This window comes from Agelaius phoeniceus, chromosome 1 (genome assembly GCF_051311805.1).
Source record: "Agelaius phoeniceus isolate bAgePho1 chromosome 1, bAgePho1.hap1, whole genome shotgun sequence".
NCBI classification, from domain to species: Eukaryota; Metazoa; Chordata; class Aves; order Passeriformes; family Icteridae; genus Agelaius; species Agelaius phoeniceus.
Window position 1 is genome coordinate 680,320 of NC_135265.1, and position 18,502 is coordinate 698,821.

General features: G+C 55.2%; 2 protein-coding genes across 4 annotated transcripts in view; one reads left to right on the plus strand and one right to left on the minus strand.

The window, feature by feature from the left end:
- SMARCC1 (SWI/SNF related BAF chromatin remodeling complex subunit C1) overlaps nucleotides 1-3,512 on the minus strand; it is a 69,254-nt gene extending 65,742 nt beyond the window's left edge. The window contains exon 1 of the mRNA XM_054628775.2: nucleotides 3,287-3,512. Coding sequence (XP_054484750.2) covers nucleotides 3,287-3,508 — 222 coding nt within the window. The 5' untranslated portion in view covers nucleotides 3,509-3,512. The remainder of the gene's footprint in view (nucleotides 1-3,286) is intronic.
- Nucleotides 3,513-5,229: 1,717 nt separating this feature from the next.
- Nucleotides 5,230-18,502, plus strand: part of DHX30 (DExH-box helicase 30) — a 32,095-nt gene continuing 18,822 nt past the window's right edge. The window contains exons 1-2 of one of the 3 annotated variants that reach the window (XM_054628381.2): nucleotides 5,230-5,398; nucleotides 8,487-8,536. In XM_054628381.2, coding sequence (XP_054484356.1) covers nucleotides 8,506-8,536 — 31 coding nt within the window. In that variant the 5' untranslated portion in view covers nucleotides 5,230-5,398; nucleotides 8,487-8,505. Of the gene's footprint in view, nucleotides 5,399-8,486; nucleotides 8,537-12,218; nucleotides 12,414-12,499; nucleotides 12,625-18,502 lie in introns of those variants that run through there. The other 2 variants (XM_054628362.2, XM_054628371.2) reach the window with 2 other exon arrangements.

The window sequence follows — 18,502 nt, forward strand, 5'->3', positions numbered from 1 at the left end:
CCCCAGAGCTCCCCATGCTGAGCCATGCCCTGGTCCCCTCTAACCAACATCCCACCTGCTCCCTACAAACCTCAGCATCCTCCTCCTGCCCCCCAAAAATCAACTGCTCTGGCCTTTTGTGTCAGGGGGGCAGAGCAGTCAGAGCCACCAGAGTTCCCAGGGCCAACAGATGGATATGGATCTGGATATTGCCCTGGATACGGAGCTGGATATTGCCCTGGATATGGAGCTGGATATTGCCCTGGATATGGAGCTGGATATCAACAACACATCAGGATGGCTCCTTGGGGAGCTCAGCTGCAAGGCCAAGGCCAGGGGCTGCATCCTTCATCAGGCAGCTGCTAAACCCCTCCCCAGCTACCTTAGAAATAGGTCTTACAGACAATAAATAACTGCTTTGGGACACCCCATTTTAATATGAGGGATGTGGCTTACTGAGAAATGAACTGCCTAAACAATGCACAGTGTTATAAGTAAATGAGCATTAATATAACAAAAAGAGAATTGCCCACTTTACTTCCGAAGTGTGAATTTCTAACTAACTCTGGTGACATCAAAGTGCCCATTCCAGTCTACCCAAATTACTCTGAACAAGGGATGGAGAGACAGGACACAGGGAATGGCTTCCACTGCCGGAGGGCAGGGATGGATGGGAGATTGGGTAGGAACTCCTGGCTGGGAGGGCCTGGGATGGAATTCCCAGAGCAGCTGTGGCTGCCCCTGGATCCCTGGCAGTGCCCAAGGCCAGGCTGGACAGGGCTGGGAGCAGCCTGGGACAGTGGGAGGTGTCCCTGGGACAGTGGGAGGTGTCCCTGCCATGGCAGGGGTGGCACTGGATGGGCTTTAAGGCCCCTTCCAGCCCAAACCATTCCAGGATCCTGTGACTTTGTTCTGTTAAAGTCTGTTAGAAGCCCCAGGACTCCAAACCCATGGCACCAACCCATTCCCAGCTCCCAGGGAAGCAAGGCTCCAACATCCCCACTGCACCCACACTGCCTGGGAAGGAGCTGGGCACCTCCTGCATCCCTTGATGCTCAGAACCAACACAAACCAACTTCCAGACATGACACACACAAACTGGGAGCAGGAGAGAGCCTCGAATAAATCAGCTCAGTACAATATAAATAATTTCATTTTCTGTCATTGCGTTTGGTGCCTGTCAATGAGTTTTTTAAGGTCCAGTGTGAGTCTTCCACACTACTACTGAAACCTCTTTCATTCTTAATTGTACTCTGGAGACACACAGAGCTCCCCAAGAGCTGCTCCTGCCCAGAGACACACAGAGCTCCCCAAGAGCTGTTCTCTTCTAGAGACACACAGAGCTCCCCAGGAGCTGTTCCTCTTCCAGAGACACACAGAGCTCCCCAAGAGCTGTTCTCTTCTAGAGACACACAGAGCTCCCCAAGAGCTGTTCCTGCCCAGAGACACACAGAGCTCCCCAAGAGCTGCTCTCTTCCAGAGACACAGAAAACTCTTCAATATTAAAAGTCTTGTCTAACCTAGAGACAAAATGAGCAGCTCTGTAAATGCAGCTCTCCCACTCTCCCTGTCCCTTGGGACCTCTGGATCCTGACTGAGCTTGGTGCTGCTCTGGGATTCTCTCCAACTGGCCCCCAGTGTCCCTGGAGCTGGACACACCAAGTGCCGCTGACACCTTCATCACTGAGATGTTCAAACATCTATTTTTAAGAGCATAAACTGGACAAAGGCCAGTTAAAATCACCATGTACCTCTCTGGAAGAAGCCACGCACCTACAGCGGGATGAAAACAGAACAAGATGAACCAGAGTCCATTTACAGCACATCCAAAAGGCAACCAGCCCTTCCCTCTGGAGTTTTAAGCCTCCATCTGTAAGCACTGGTATGAACTCCCTTGTTTCCCCAAACCAAAATCACTTTTCATTTTTTAAAAGGATTCCAAAACTCACTCGCCCTGTAGAGCCTCCTTAGCCCAACTCTAATTACCTTCCACAGCCACGAGAAATAAATATCTATTTTTATAACAGTCAATAATACAATAACATAATTTCTATAATATATTTCAATTAATAATAATAATAATAATAATAATAATAATAATAATAATTATTATTATTATTATTATTATTATTATTATTATTATTATATAAGCAATTTGAAAGGAGGGTTTTTTTCCCCTTGGCTCCCATTGCTGCACCACACTCTCCCTGCCCAGCCAGTACAGAGCCCAGCCTGGCAGGGGGGTTCAGAGCCACACAAACACTTTCTGTGCTCAGCAGGGCACCTGGGCCCTGCTCGGAGCAGCGATTTCCTGGGATCCCGGGGGTGCTCGGCCAGGACAGGGAAAGGGAAAACCACAGCTCCGCCAGCACCGCAACCGGAACAAGCCAAACTGCACAAATATTCTGTTACATTGCCCTGTCAACACAAAGAACTCGAGCTGCTGCTTCAAAGCGCTCCCCACGCCCCGATCCGAGCTGGAAGGACTGGAAAAACAAAAACACACCCGAGCCCCAGCTGCCTTCACCCCGCAGCGCCCCAGCTCAGATTGCCAGGTCAGATTGCCGGTCTCAGATCCTCCGCCACACAAAGAGCCCAGCCAACAGCCGCTGCTCCTCCGTGGGTGACGGACACCGGGCCGGCCCCGAAACCGGGGGAACACGGAGATTGTACAGCTGGGGCCGTGCAGCATCCCCGGGCACCGCTCCGGTCCGAGCAAAGCTCCTCCAGCTCCGCCGCAGCGCCGTGCGGACCCGCTGCAAAGTTACACCGGGGCATTCCTCACGGTACCGAAATGAAGTTATAAAATCAGCACACGGGAAATAAAAACAAAACACATAAAGAAAGCGAGGCAGCCGAGGGAAGCGAAGCGTGCGGGGAGGAAGAGGAGCCCAAGGGCAGCAGCGGCGCTGCCGCGGGCGAGCTCGGGGCAACACGCGGGGCCGAACGCGGCTCCCGACGGCTCCGGGGGATTTTCCTCCTTCTCCTCCCTTTTCCAGCGCTCCCGACACCGCCGGGGCGCGGCTGAAGCGAAACCCAGCGGGGCCGGGACCTGCCCGCACAGGAAAGTCACTGCCTGGGGCGGGCGGGCACCGGCCGGGCCCCCGCGGGCAGCGGGAACGTCCCGGCGCCACCGGGGCTGCCCCAAACACGGCCCCGGGCGCGGAGGGAGCGGAAACGTGCCCGGGGCTGCCCCCGGCCCGGCCCCGCGCCCGCCGCAGCGGCGAGGCCGCGGGTCACAAAGAGCGGCGGAAACCCCCGGCCCCCCTGTCCCCCGCCCGGTGCCCGCCGTCCCGCCGGGCCGCACCTTCTTGTAGTGCTTCCCCAGCCACACGCGGACCGAGTCGAGCTGGGACACGGTGTCGGGGCTCTCCCAGAACTTGCCAGCGGGGCCGCCGTCCTTGCGGCGCGCCGCGGCCAGCGCGGGGCCGGGCCCGCCCGCCGGAGCCGCCGCGGGGCCGCTCCCGGGGCCTCCGCCCGCCGCCAGCGCCGCCGCCGCCATTGTCCCCGCGCGCCCCGCGCCGCGCATGCGCCGCGCCCCGGCCCGCGCCCCGCCCACCCCGGGAGCGCGCTCGGGACCGGAACGGGAACGCGGTCGGGAACGTGCTCGGCGGTCGGAATGGGAACGCGCACGGGAACGCGATCGCGAGTGTGCTCGGAGATGCGAACAGGAACACCAACGGGAACGTGAACGTGCTTGGGGATAGGATCGGGAAGGCCAGCGGGTACACGCGCGGGAACGCGCACGCCGCTCATGTGAAGCCCCGCCTCTCGATTGGCCCCGCCCCGCCCCGGGGCGGCTCCGCCCGAGCCGCTCCCGCTGAGGGACCCCGGGGGCTCCGGACCCCGAACACACCGTCCGTGCCCTCGGTACCGCCCGGGATTGCTCCAAACACACCGTCCGTGCCCTCGGTATCGCCCGGCATTGCTCCAAACACACCGTCCGTGCTCTCGGTATCTCCCGGCATTGCTCCAAACACACCGTCCATGCCCTCGGTACCGCCCGGGATCGCTCCGAACGCACCGTCCGTGCTCTCGGTATCGCCCGGGATTGCTCCGGACCCCGAACACATCGTCCGTGCCCTCGGTACTAGCAAGGGAGCGCTCCGGACCCCGAACACCACTGTCCGTGCCCTCGGTACCGCCCGGGGTCGCTCCGAACACACCGTCCGTGCCCTCGGTACCGCTCCGGTCCGATCCCGCTCCCGCCCCCGCCGCTCAGGCCCGGTGTGGAGACCCCGAGGTGCAATTAGGGAATAAATTGGGTGCTGCCGTAATTACCTGCAGGTGTCTGCACCGAGTCCTCACTGGTGGGTGCCTTCACCTCTCCATAAGCACATCCAAGGGGTCATTCCATAAGCACGGAAGGGGTCATTAAGAAGCAATTTCCACCAAATTTCCTTTACAGAAACTACTAAGTTTTGAGTCTCTACTGATGTTTTATTTGTGAATTGAACATAACATTTTTTTTAAGCAAAAACGTGTATATAATTTTAAAATACAACACATTTTAGTTCAAGCATTTTCAAATAGAGTGTCAAAAAGTCCATCATTAAAATCACAATCCCCAGTATAAAACCATCCCTTGCATTACTGTAGTTTGTAAATGTTCCCTTGTCCCTGAACACTCCAAACAGAAATAAACACCTGCAGGAAAGGAAGCCTCTGGAGATACAGGGAATAATAAACCCACCAAACATCCAGAAATCTGAACTTCAGAATTTCAGGGCTGCCATTCTGAAAAGACAGCAGAGTGAGTCCAGCCAAGAATTCCAGAAGGGTTTGGGTTGGGAGAGGCATAAAATTTTATCCCATCCCATCCCATCCCGTCCCACCCCTGCCATGGCAGGGACACCTCCCACTGTCCCGGGGCGCTCCAAGCCCCAGTGTCCAACCTGGCCTGGGACACTGCCAGGGATCCATGGGCAACCACGGCTGCTCTGGGCAGCTCCCCGGTCGGGATCGGGATCGGGCCTGGCCGGGTCCCACCCCGGGACCGGCATCGGCACTGGGACAGGGATCGGGGCCAGGATCGGGATTGGGCCTGACCGGGTCCTTCCCCGGGATTGGCATCGGGACCGGGACCGGGACCGGGACCGGGACCGGGACCGGGACCGGGTCCCACGGCGGGGCCGAGGCTACAGCGCCCCCACAGGCCGCGCCGCCCATTGGCTCTGCCATTGCCATGGGAACAGCCCTCGCCGCCCATTGGCTCTGTCGTTGCCATGGGGACAGTCCCCGCCCCGCGCCCACGACAGGCTTCGCACTGTGGCGCCGCAGGTCGGAGGGAACGCGCGGGCCGCCTCACTTCCGGGGAAGAGCCGGAAGTGAAGGGCGCGCCGCGCCGGAAGCGCGCGCGAGGCCTGCCGGGAGCGGTAGTCCCGAGGGGCGGCCCGGCGGCGGCAGTCGCGGTGCGGAGGTCGGTGCCGGGCGGGCGGGGGTCGGACCGCGACCCCTGGGGCGAACCCGGGAGGCCGCGGGGGCGGGACGACGGCGGGAGGAGGGGCAGGAGCGGGGGATGGCGGCGAGCAGCGCGGGGCGAGGCGGGGAGGGCCGTGCGGGGCCGCGGCCTGTGCGGGCGGGGCGGCGCGGGCGGGGATGCTCGGCGGCACCGGGGATGCTCGGCGGCACCGCCGGGGCCGGGGATGCTCGGGAGGCCTCGGGGATGATCGGGGGGGCTCCGGGGCACCGCTCCCCGCGGGCCCTGGGCGAGGGGCCGGCGGGGAGAGCCCGGGAAGCGGCCCCGGGAGCGCGGCATCCCCGGAGCTCCATCGCTGCCCGGGCAGGCTCCGCTCCGCTCTGCACGGAGCCGCTCTCCCGCCGCCTCTCCCGCTCCTGCCCCTCCGTGCCCGCCTGCGCCTCGCCCCGGTGCCGCCGCCGGGCCCGTTCTGCCCCGTGGCCGCGGGAATTGTGGCTGCGGGTGCCCGTCCGGCCCCGGGGCTGTCCGGAGCCCGGTGCCACCTGCAGCCCTTCCCTGCACCCCTGCACCGCTGGCAGCCAGAGCCCTCGGGGCTGCCCCTAACCAGAGGTTCCTGCACCCATCCGCTGTCCTTTGGCACAAATGACCAAGAGTAAAAACAAATCTCTGCTACAGGGGCGTGCTGGCTGTGCCCGAGCCGGGCAGGGAATCCTTGGATGTGCAGGCAGCAGGATTTCCCTCTCCTTTGTTCTCCTCACAAAGCACTCGGGGCTCTGCCCCTTCCAACACCGCTGGAGTACCCCAGCAGCCAGTAATCAGAACTGCTGTAATTTTTCCCGTGTCTCTCTCGGGGATGTGGTTTTCCCTCATGTAGGCGTTTTCCAGTGGATCGAGGAGCCCCCACAAAGGCCCAGTTCCTTCCCATCCTTGGGGATTTGATCTGACAGTTTCTGTGCTGCAGTGCCTGCTTTCACTCTTTGCCTGAGTCTGTTCCTAACAAACTTTTAGTGCCTCTTGTGCCACCCGGGTCACTGGAGTTTGCTGGGTGCGAGGCACCAGGCTCCAGGCTGCCGTGGATTCTCATCCCAGCTGTGCCACTGCCTGTCCTGTGTCATCCTGGGCCATTTCATCCCAAATCCAGTGTCCTCTGAGCTCCCACATCTCTCCTGTCATCAGACAAAGTACATTTTGAGTCTTCCGGTGCTCCTGTCCACGCTGGTCCTGCATCCCTGTGCTTCCCTGGGGGCTGCAGCAGCTGCCACAGTTGGACACTTCTTCTGATTTGGGACCAGGATCTGCAGGAGCAAACCCTGGGATGTCCCCCAGGCTGCTGGATGTGCTGAAAGTGATTCCCAGGTCGGGATCCTGGTGTCAGCTTCAGCAGATCCTTTATCCTCCTCCCTGTTCTGCCCTGTCCCCCCCAGTCTGGCTCTGACTGGTTCCCAGTGAGGCTCCCAGCCCAGCTGGGGTCTGCAGACAGGATCACACCAACAGCTGGGCTGGAATCTTCCTTATCCAAGGGGAATCTCAGTTCATCTGGGAACCTCATCCCCAGAGGGTTCTCATTTTTTTATTCCTTTGTTCTTGAGCAGAAAAGACCATTTCCATCAACTTTATATTGCATTTACCCACTTGGGTTGGAAGAGAGTGTAAGGATCACCCAGTGCCACCCCTGCCGTGGCAGGGACACCTCCCACTGTCCCAGGTGCTCCAAGCCCAACCTGGCCTGGAACATTCCAGGGATCCAGGGGCAGCCACAGCTGCTCTGGGAATTCCATCCCAGCCAGGAATTCCCAATTCCCCATCTCCCATCCATCCCTGCCCTCTCTCAGCTCAAAGGCATTTTGGGAGAGCCCTTTTCCCCAGGCCAGTGTGGGTGAGGCATTCCCTGCTCCCTGGATTCCCAGGAGGAATGTTGCAGTTCATCTGCCCCCTGTCCCAGGACACTGAGGGAGGGATTCCCTGGGGTACCCCACACACAGCCCCCCTGTTTGGCCAGAGCTGGGCAGGGGGATGTGCCCAGTGCCCTGGCAGTTGCATTCCCTGCAGCATTCCCTGTCCCACTCCTGATTCCCAGGGACTGGCTCTGGCTCTTTCCTCTTGGAGCAATACTGGGCTCACCCAACTCATCCCCAGTCCCCTTGGCTTTAGGCAGTTTGATCCAGGCTGGGATGATGCCCAAGGAAGGGGGCACAGGCTGCCCTGTGCCAAGCTCCAGCCTTGGGCATCTGCCCCCAGGAGCACAGAAGAGCTCCCTGACTTTGTTCCCTGCAGTGATTTATCACACCAGGGACATTTCCCTCCGAGATTCACCACAGCACACGTGGGGTTTCATTTTTGCCAAGTCAATTTGCTCTGTTTTTATTGATTTCACCTTGGAAAAGGCCAGGTGTGGCCCTGGCAGCCAGGGCAGGTTGGTGTCCGTGTGTCCGTGGGGAAGGAACCATGGACAAGGTGTCACATCCAGAGATGTGGCCAGAAAATGGGGTGGGTTTATTTGAAGATTCTTTTTTTTTTTTCGCTACTGAAGTATTTTGTCTTATTGAAAGCAAAAGTGAATAATTGGAATGATAATTGCAGGCTATTAATTGCATGCACAGGAAGTCATTGATGGGGACAGTTAATGTCCACAGAATCCCAGAATATCCTGGCTTGGAAGGGATCCACCAGGATCATGGAAGTGCAGCTCCAAACCAACTTTGTGTGTAAATGCTGACCTTCAGTCCTCACCCATCTGATCTGAGTTTATAGAAAATCCTTGTTACCGTTTCCAAGAATCCCTGCAGTGTATTTAATACTTGGCATGACAGATAAAACACCCCAAAACAAAGTTGGTTTTCTTATTTGTGTGAAAGTTATAAATAGGAAGTTTAACACAGTTTCAGTAAAGAACATTATCAGAAGTACAGTTCTCTTTCTTCTCCTGTTTTTTTTTCCCTTTAAAGAGAATAATGGCAATAATCTACTTCATCCTGGCCTAAAAGGCTTTTAAAACCCCCTCATTTTCACCCCAGAGCCAAAGCAGAAGCATTTGAAAGGAAATAGCCATTCTAACCTCAGTTTCTTTGTCTCCCTGCTGCTGTCCCAGGAACGCCCTTCCCGCCGGGATGGAGATGTTCTCGCTGAATTCCCTCAAAGGTAGGAGCTGCCACAGCCGGGGGGTTCCTGTGCTCCAGGGGGAGCTGGAGCAGGGCCTGAGGAGGAGGAGGAGGAGCAGTTCTTGGTGTGAGGAGGGAGCTCAGCTGTGTCCTGGGGTGCAGCACCGAGGGGATGTGGCAGGAGGCTGGGACAGGGCAGGATTTCAGAGGAGTTCTTGGTGTGAGGAGGGAGCTCAGCTGTGTCCTGGGGTGCAGCACCGAGGGGATGTGGCAGGAGGCTGGGACAGGGCAGGATTTCAGGGCAGCACTGGGATTGGGCAGGGAGGAGCCCTGCAGTGTTATCCACAGACACTGGACATTGTTTGCTGTTCAGCTTCAAGTACAGGCTTTTTCCCTTTTAATTTTGTCCTCCTAGATATTCCTGTGTCCCTCAGTACCAGCTCCAAGGGTTCTTTGTCCTTGGGATTTGATCCTGCGATCCTGTCACTATGGCTCTTTGCCCTGCCATTGCTTTGCCAGCCTTCCTTTCTATCATATTTTGTCCTCAGAAATCCCTCCAGTCCTGTTTCCTGTTTTAACTTGTGCATCTTTCCTGAGCTCTTGGTCTTAGTGGATAGAATGGACTAAAATATTCCAGCTCTGGTTGAGGCAGAGGGACCCTCCCTCCATCCCAGGGAATTCATCCTTCCCCTGGCACTCAGGAGACCCAGCAGTGACCCCGCCACTCCTGTCACTGTCCTGCTCTGAGCCACCAGCACTGGGATTTAGCTGAGTTTATACTAAAAATCCCAGAATTCTTCCCAGTCTGGGGCAGGAATTGTGTACAAAGTCACCTCAGCTGGGAGCAAAGCCCCTCTGCTCCCCCAGATCCTGCCAGCGGGCTTGGAGAGATGGAACTCCCCTGCTGAGGGCTGGTGGTTTGTCATGGCCAGGCTGCCTGTGGGACTCTGGGATGCTCCAGCCCTGGGGATAAAGGAATTCCTGAACGACACTTGGCTCCTTAAGGAGCTGCTGCCTCTGCACAGCCTTGGCTGGAGGGGCAGGTGCAGCCCAGGAGCTGCCAGAGCTGGGGGATGGCTCTGGAGATGCTGCCTGTGCTGGCTCACGCTGCTCTCTGCAAAACAAAGATACCTGGCATGGGTGACTTCTGCAATTTTGTAATAAATTGACTCTTCACTGCTGCTTCTGTGCCCACAAGATAATTTTTTATATCATTTTCGGTGACAAACCACCAGCCCTCCTCAGCCCTGACTGTCCCTGCACACTGGGACTGCCTGGCAGCCCCTTCCCCCAGCTTTTCCAGCCCCTGCCCATGTGTTCCCAAGGTTTTCCCAGCTTTTTCGGCCCCCTGTCTGTGTTTCTGAGATTTTCCACAGCTTTTCCAGCCTCCTGTTTCTGAGATTTTCCCCAGCTTTTCCAGCCCCCTGTCTGTGTTTCTCCAAGGTTTCCCAGCTTTTCCAGACCCTGCCCGTGTGTTCTCAAGGTTTCCCAGCTTTTCCAGCCCCCTGCCCATGTGTTTCTGAGATTTTCCCAGCTTTTCCAGCCCCCTGCCCATGTTTCTCCAAGGTTTCCCAGCTTTCCCAGCCCCCTGCCTGTTTTTCTCCAAGGTTTCCCAGCTTTTCCAGCCCCCTGTCTGTGTGTTTCTGAGGTTTCCCAGCTTTTCTAGCCCCCTGTTTCTGAGATTTTCCCCAGCTTTTCCAGCCCTCTGTCTGTTCCCAAGGTTTCCCAGCTTTTCCAGCCCCTGCCCTTATGTTCCCAAGGTTTTCCAGCTTCCCTTTCCTTCCAGTCCTCCTTGAAGATTTGATTTCCAAACCACCTCAGTTTATTCCTAAATAAAATAGTAAAAATCACAGTAAAACAGTAAAAATAATAGTTTGTGCAACGTGCTGTCACAAGATTAACCCAGGATTAATTCCCTCAGTGGGATGAATTTTCCTTTTTAGTGGTGTGGGTGATCTTTGGATGATTTTTGAATGAACAATCAGTTTTGGATGATTTTTCCCATTTTAGTGGACCAATTCCTTAAAATTTGTAATCCAAGTGCCAGAATAACTTCAGGTCTTTAAAAAAACCTGGTGTTTTTTTTTGGTCATCTGGTGCTGATTCAAGATCTGGGTTTGTGTTTACATTTGTGGGGGGTTTGTTTGTTTGTTTGTGGGTTTTTTTGGTTGGTTTTTTTTTTAAGTAAAAGAACCCACAAAGACAAATCAGCAGCTAATTCAGAGGTTCTAAAAAGAGAATATAGGAGAAGGCAAACTTGGCGTAATAAGACTTTTTTTGAGTGTTCAACTCTTCTAAAGTTTTTTCTTTTCTTTTTTCTTTTTTTTCTCTTTTTTTTTTTCATTTTTTAGCTTGTTTTGTTTTTTCTTTTTTCCTTTTTCCTAAAGGGTTTTATTTTATAACTTTATTTGTCTTGAACCTCTTCTCCTGGAGCCAAGGCTTTGTAAAACTGAACTGTGCCATTGTATTAGTTAGTATTTTTTGCCTTATTGAAGATTATTTTAAGAATCAGAAAAAAAACCAAAATCAAAACAAGAACACGTAAAAAAAAACCCTTTTGCATCATGATGCTTTACCAGGCATTCATGTTAATTTTCACTTTACACACAAAATACTCAGTAATAAAGTCTTTGACATAAAAATGAGACCCTGGTTTAAAGAAATGCAAAACTTAATGGTAATCCCAATACAGCTAGGGCTGATACAGATTAATTGCTTAGGAAAAAAAAATCAGATTTAAATAAATACTCCTGTAGGGTGGGAATTTCAACCAGCTCCACAGCCTTAAGAATTTTATACCTGAATTATTATATGAAATAATTCATGTAGAACTGAGTAACAGGAGGAGTTAGCTGGGAGAAGTGAAGAGGCGCTGATTTATTTCATGAAGATTCCAAGATTTTTATCAAAGGTTTTCATTTTAGATTGTCTAGATTTAAGATTTGATAAATATTTAAGATTTTAAGTTCTTTTAAATATTTGAAGCTTATAAAGATTTTAATTTTTTCCATTTTTTTATCTCAAATATTAGCGAATAACGGGCTGCAGGAGCAGCTGGATTTTAGGGATACGGGAGGGTGTGACATGGCTCTGTGTGCTCCGGTGCTTTAGAGCCGCAATTCCCGATATTCCCCGGCCGCAATTCCCGGTGTTCCCGGCTGGAATTCCCGATATTCCCCGGCCGCAATTCCCGCTGCTTCCGGCTGGAATTCCCGATATTCCCTTGCCGCAGTTCTCGGTGCTCCCGGCCGCAATTCCGGGGGCTCCAGGGCCGCAATTCTGGGGGCTCCAGAGCTGGAATTCCCGGTGTTCCCGGCCGCAATTCCCCGTGCTCCAGAGCCACAATTCCCGATATTCCCCGGCCGCAATTCCCGGTGTTCCAGGGCCGGAATTCCCGGTGTTCCCACGGCCACAATTCCCGGTGCTTTTATAGATTCTACCGGGAATACCTACTTTATTATTTATCTCTGTGTAGTCTCTTTTCTAAGTCAGCCGTCACAAGGCATCACTCCCACGGCCGCAATTCCCGGTGCTCCCCGGCCAGAATTCCCGGTGCTCCCCGGCTCTGGAGCCCCGGCAATGCCGCGGGCTCCGGCCACGGCCGGGACAGCAGCTCCCTGTCTTTCCCCCGTCCCTCTCCCCGTCCCTCTCCCCGCCCCGTTCCCGCCGGGCCGGGCGCTCCCGGTCCTCCCGCCCGCCGGGGGGCGCTGCCGCCGCGGCCCCTGCGCTGCCCGCGGGCGCGGGGCGGCCCAAGATGGCGGCGCTGGGGCTGCTGCTGCAGGCGGCGGCGCCGCTGCGCCTGTGCCGCGGCCCCCGCGGGCCCTGCGCGGCTCCCCGCGGGCTCTGCTCGGCCCCGCGCGGGCCCGCCGAGCCCCGCCGGGACGAGGAGGACGAGGAGGAGCCTGAGGTGGCGCAGGGTGAGCGGCGGGCCCGGCCGGCGCTCGGGGCCCCGCGCGGCCTTCGCGCAGCGGAAGGGAGGGGCGAGCTCGGGCCCGCGGCGGGGCGGGGGAGCCGCCACATCCCTCCCTCCTTCCCTCCATCCCTCCCACCCTCCCTCCCTCCCTTCTTCCCGCGGCTCCGCCGGGACCGGGATGCGCGGCCAGGGAGAGGAGCCGCCGAGCTGCGCAGGTACCGGGGGGCGCCGGGGGCACCGCGGAGCCGCTGCGGGGCCGCCCCCGCGGGCCTTTGTTGGCCGCAGTTGGGTTTCCCCGGTGATTCCCCTCAAGGTCGCCGAGCCGGGCCTGGGCGAAACTCCGGCCGCCTCCGTTGGCTGACGCGAGAGGAAAATCCCCGTGGAGCTGCGGCAGGAGAGCGGCTGGGCCGGGCGGGCCGTTAGGGCCGTTCCCCGCTCTCTGTGCGCGGCATCCCGCGGATCCGCCCGGGCAGCAGCCCTGGACAGCGGGAGCCCCGGGCAGCAGCTCCGGGCGGGAGCCCCGGGCTGGAGCCCTGAGCGGGAACCCCGGGCAGGAGCCTCAGATGGGAGCCCCGGACGGGAGCCCCGAGCGGGAACCCCGGGCAGAGGAGCCTCAGATGGGAGCCCCGGGCAGCTCCGCGGCACCGGGCCCGGTCCTGCAGCGGCCCCGGAGCCCGCCGGGGCTCACGGCTCTGGCCGCAGCCTGGAGGATTGTCCCGGTTGGATGTCAGGGCTGAGCGGGCCCCGGTGGGAAGGGTGAATGGCATCGGAGTTGTCGCTGCTGTAAAAGAATGTTTAAAACTCGCGTTCGGTGCTGTGTTTTGAGTCGCTTTTTGTTGGGTTATGGAGCGTGGAGAACACTTGGAGCTTGGAGGGATGCGAGTGGTTTTGTGCCAGAGGTTGTGACTTGAACCATTTTTCCTTACAATAGTCGCTGTTTTGGTTTCAGTTTTCTTTCGTGGGCTGCATTTTGGAAATTTGGAGTGTTATTATATTTGAACGTTTTCTTTTTTTTCTCAGCCCTCGTGCTTCTGTGTTGGGCTTTTTTTTTTTTCCCCCGTGTTCCAGCATTATTAAAGTTATTGTTTTCTCAGTATTTTCTGGATTCTTTGGGTCTTGGTTCCGTTTGTCTTTCAGAAGCTGCTGAGTTTTATCTTGGAGTTCAGAGTGGGATGTTCTTTCGGTTGTTGCATTCAAGCTGTTCAACAGAGCAAATTAACTGCCTGCTAAAGCAAGTACTGAACCACCCCAAATTATTGTTTAATGAGCTGCTTCAGGTGTTGCCTGAGAAAAGGAATAAACCAGGATTTTTTTTCTTTCCTCTTTTGTACTTTATCTCTCATCACTTTTTTCCAAAGTGTTTTCAGGCAGTCCCTGAGAACTTTTATTTTTGGTCTTCAGTTCACTCATCCTCCCAGTTTGTATGGAGGATTGACCATGGAAGGCTCTTGATCTTGAGATGGGAGTGCGGTGATGCTGGAATTGTTTCCAATAATAGATTTGTTTTGGATGAGCAAATAAAAGCCCTCAGGGTGTTGTGAACCTGCCCTACCTGTCCAGCTGCTCCTTGAACACGTGGAAATCATAAATGTCATTTGGAAAAGCTCTTTCTGAGGTGGGTTCTGAGCCCTCAGCTTGTGGGCTGATGTCTCATTAGCTGTCATCATTTGGCTCCTTTGTTATTAGCCTTGGATGCAAATATGGAAATCCACTGAGACCCAAGCCAGCTTCAAAAAGTCACTGTTAGATCCATGTTGTTATCTGAGGCTGCAGGGTTTTGGCTCACACAGTGGGGTTGGGGAGCTCAGTCACTTCCCCCTCGTTCCTGAGGCTGATGTGCCCCTGCCCTTGGGTTTGCTCCAGGAGCCCTCCTGTGTCACTGATTAAATTTGTCCTGTAGAGCCACAGCAGAATTTGGGCTGGAGCTCTGGATCCCTTCCCCTTTGTTCCTGAGGCTGATGTGCCCCTGCCCTTGGGTTCGCTCCAGGAGCCCTCCTGTGTCACTGATTAAATTTGTCCTGTAGAACTCAGCAGAATTTGGGCTGGAGCTCTGGAGCAGGGTGGGTTCCTGAGCAGCCCCAGTGGCTCCAAGGGGGAGTTTGGCCACTGCTCCTCCTCACTGGTCCCATTTGCTTTTGGAGGAGCCTGCTCAGTGTTCCCTGAGCTCTCCTTCAGCCAGGAGCTGCCTGTGGGGTTTATTCTGTGTGTGTTGAAAGGAGCCCTGGTCAGGATGGCTGGGGATGGTTTAAAACCCCCAAATTCCCCAAAAGCCATGCTTTGCTGTACTCCAAGCTAAGCTGCCAGGTGGAACCTTCTGTGTCTCCCTCCATCTCTGCAGTGGAACATGTCTGGGCTAATTCCTTGTGAAATGGATATTGTGGAGCCACAGGGCTTTTTTTCTTCCTTGGGGATTTTTGATGTCTTGGAAACACATTTGGATTTATTGCTTGAATTTATCCTATCTTGAGGACTTTTGTCTTTGACAGTTTGTCCTTGGTGCTCATTGTTGCTTTTCCAGGGAGTAGAATTGGAGAGAAGAGAGACACTGATGGGTCTCCTCTGTCCTCCTTGAAGAAGACTTTGGGCTGTTTTGTTTGTGCTCTGGTACCTGAGTGTTTCCACTCCTCAGATTTGTTGGGTTTGGAGGAGGCTGGGCCACTCCAGCTGGGTGGTTTGTTGGTTTTGGGGTCTGCTCTTCGTGGTTTTCAGTGCAGCTTGGAATTATCCTGGACTTTCACAATCAAATTAAGCTAAAGCACTCACTGGCCTTGAGGAACTTTAATTAGTTAATTGGCTTCTTTGATAGCCCCACCCTGACTTGTCTGCTCTCCAAGACAGGCTTTTAATATTCCTTCCTGCTGTCAGGGCTGTGCTTTGGGTGTCATGTGTGGCTGTTTGGGGAGTATTGGGTTGTGCTCCTTGTGCACACACGGACACAGTTCCCACCCAGACATCCACCCTCAGCTGTGGCAGACCCGAGACACTCCTTGCTGCAGATCCCATTTGGCAGGGAAGGGAACATTCTGCAGATGCAGTTCTGCAGTTGGGGTTGTTTCAGTAAAAGCTCCAAGGGAGGGATGGCTTCCTGCAGGATGAGATCCTTTCAGCTCTGGAACTGGGGCAGGAACGGGCTGAAGGTGATCCAGCAGCCCTTGGCACAGTCAGAACGTGCTGCTGGATGTGGCACTGTCAGCTGGGGAGAGAGCACTGCACCTTGCTGGGAATTCCAGGCCTGAGCTGTCCCCACAACTGGGCTTTGTCAGTCAGAGATCCCATTCTCCCCTCTAGAGCAGATTAAACATTTACCCTGTTAAGTCTTCACCGAGGAATCACCTCAGAATGTGAGAAACTGCCTCTGTCACAGGTAATTGCACTTGGGGGGCATTATAAAAATGTGCTTCTTGCACCTCTTATCACAGAACTTCCCAGGTTATTGTTGTGAAAGAGGAAACAACTGGAAGCCAAATCACCAGGCTGGTGCTGGAGATTTGCTTTTTGCTTTTCTTTTTAATTAGTGAATTGAATGGTGCATTTGGGAGTTGTGTCACTGCTCCTCCCTCTGTTAGTCCCACCAATGTGGAATGGAATAGAACTGCAGAGTGCCAAAATCTTGGACACTTTTCCAGTTTTCCTGAGCAGGCCTGTCTGAATGTAGAGGAACTTGCTTCAGTAGATAGAAATAGCACATTTGCTGTATAATTACACAAAATTGGCTCATAGTTTTTCGTAAGGCTGAGACCATTTTCCTTCTCCCTTAGCCAATATATAGAAGGTAATTCATGGACAAATCATGCTCATAAATCAGAGTAATTCCTGCACTTCCCCTGGAGTTATCCAAGGCTACTGAAAGCATTTCTCAAGATCCAGGTGGTTGTTCTATGGTTTGCAAGAGGCAGTTTCAAAACTGAGTGTCACCAGTGCATGCTGTGTGCTGAGCTGTGTTCCAGGCTGCTGGGCTTTGCTGGGGAGGGTGATGGCATCAGCAATGGCTTTTTGTTCTCCTTAGCCAATGTCCAAGGCAGTGGCAGGCCTGCAGTGGCACAGCAGAGCTCTGCTCTCCCTGAACCTCCTGTGGTTTCCCAGTTGTTTCCTTCCAGCTGGGCCCTCCTGGCACAGCATCATAGTGAGCAGCTTCCCAGAGAGCATCTCCTGCACTGCCTGTGGGACAGAGCCTCTCCTGAGCCCTCCTTGCCTGGAGCATCTCAGGAGGTGTCCAAGGCCAGGCTGGATGGGCTTGGAGCAGCCTGGGATGGTGGAAGGTGCCCCTGCCCAGCTGTTAAATAAATGAATGGAAGATCTTCCAGGATCTTTCTAACCCACACCATTGTGGGTCTGTCTGCAGTTCCTGTGTTTGTTCATGGCAATAACTCCAGAACCAGTTCCCAGCAGGCCATGGTGGCACATCTTGGTGCTGCTCCAGTGGGTGACTCTTGGCTCCTCGTTTCTCCTCGCCTTTGGGCAGCTCAGTCGGAAATTCTGGTTTCTGATGGTACCAGTGATCTCTGAGCTGGCTTCTGATTCATTGCTGAAACTTACCCTGGATTCCTGCAGGGGATTTAGAGGCTCTCTGAAAGGGAATGCTCACCCCAGGGCGGTGTGCAAGGAGGTTACTGAGTCCTGGCTGCCCGGGGAGGGTGTGTGGGATGAGGCTGAATGAGGAATGAGCTGTGCTTGCTCCTGCAGAGAAGAGATCCCATCCCTCTGTTCCCTTGTGCTGCTTTGGGTACCTGCAGGACTGTGCTGGCTGATTCACTTGTGAGCCCAGCACAAACGTGTGGGTTTCCTTTTCCTGCCTTAGCTTTCTGTGGGATTAGGGCTGCAGATTGGCTCCCTGCACATCTGGCTGGGTGGGAGTGCTGCAGCCTGGGAGAAGGGGCAGCTGCCCCTCTCCACTCCCTGTTTGTGAGCTGTAGGAACATCTGGAATTGTTATCACATTGGTCTCATCTCGCTGGACCTGCTGCTGCAAAAAAAGGCCCTTCCCAGTGCTGGCCATGGCAGTGGTGCAGGTGAGAGCAGCTGGAGCAGCTCCCTCACTGCCAAAATTGAGGCTGGGACGGGAGGTGGGTGTGACATGGCTCTGTCTGGGGCAGTGGGACTTTGTTGTTGTTGTTGTTATTATTATTATTATTATTATTATTATTATTATTATTATTATTATTATTATTATTATTATTATTATTGTTGAGGATTTGCTGTGACCATGAACATCCCCTCCCTGCTGTACCCTGAGCAGCATTTCCCTGTGGGACAGGGGCCAGTGTCCTCTGTCCTGCTGCCCCTGGGGCTGCTGTGTCTCCAAACACTGTTGGCAGACTTCTCTCCAGGAGGTTCTCTGGGCAGTTCAGTACTAAACCACATTCCCAGGCTCTAATCCAGCGTTCTCAGTCATTTCAGGAAGAAGTCCTCAGGCATTTTTGCATGTTCCTCTGCTGGTTGGATCTGACGTGTACCTTGTGAGACCCTGGATTTAACCCATGGCTGGGGGGGGGGGGGATGTTGCAAACACCCAAATTGTGCAAAGTTGTCACTGCTCAGTTGGGTTTTGATATCAAGGAGTGACAAACAGAGCTGGTGGGGAAACAGCACCGGCTCCATGCTGGTGACAGCAGCTGGACACGAGCCCAGGGCAGGGATTGTCCCCTGTGCTGACCCTGCTGAGGCACCCCCTGGAACCCTGGGGGCAGCTCTGGGCCCCTCCAGCAGGAGAGCCCTGGAGGGGCTGGAGTGAGTCCAGGGAATGGAGCTGAGAAGGGGCTGCAGAATCCCTGAGGGAGCCGGGCAGGGGCTGGAGAGTCCCTGAGGGAGCTGGGCAGGGGCTGCAGAATCCCTGAGGGAGCCGGGCAGGGGCTGCAGAATCCCTGAGGGAGCTGGGCAGGGGCTGCAGAATCCCTGAGGGAGCTGGGCAGGGGCTCAGCCTGGAGCAAAGGAGGCTCAGGGGGCCCTTGTGGCTCTGCACAGCTCCTGCCAGGAGGGCACAGCCGGGGGGGTCGGGCTCTGCTCCAGGGAACAGGGACAGGAGCAGAGGGAACGGCCTCAGGCTGGGCCAGGGCAGCTCAGGGTGGAAATTGGGAATTTCCCCATGGAGAGGGGG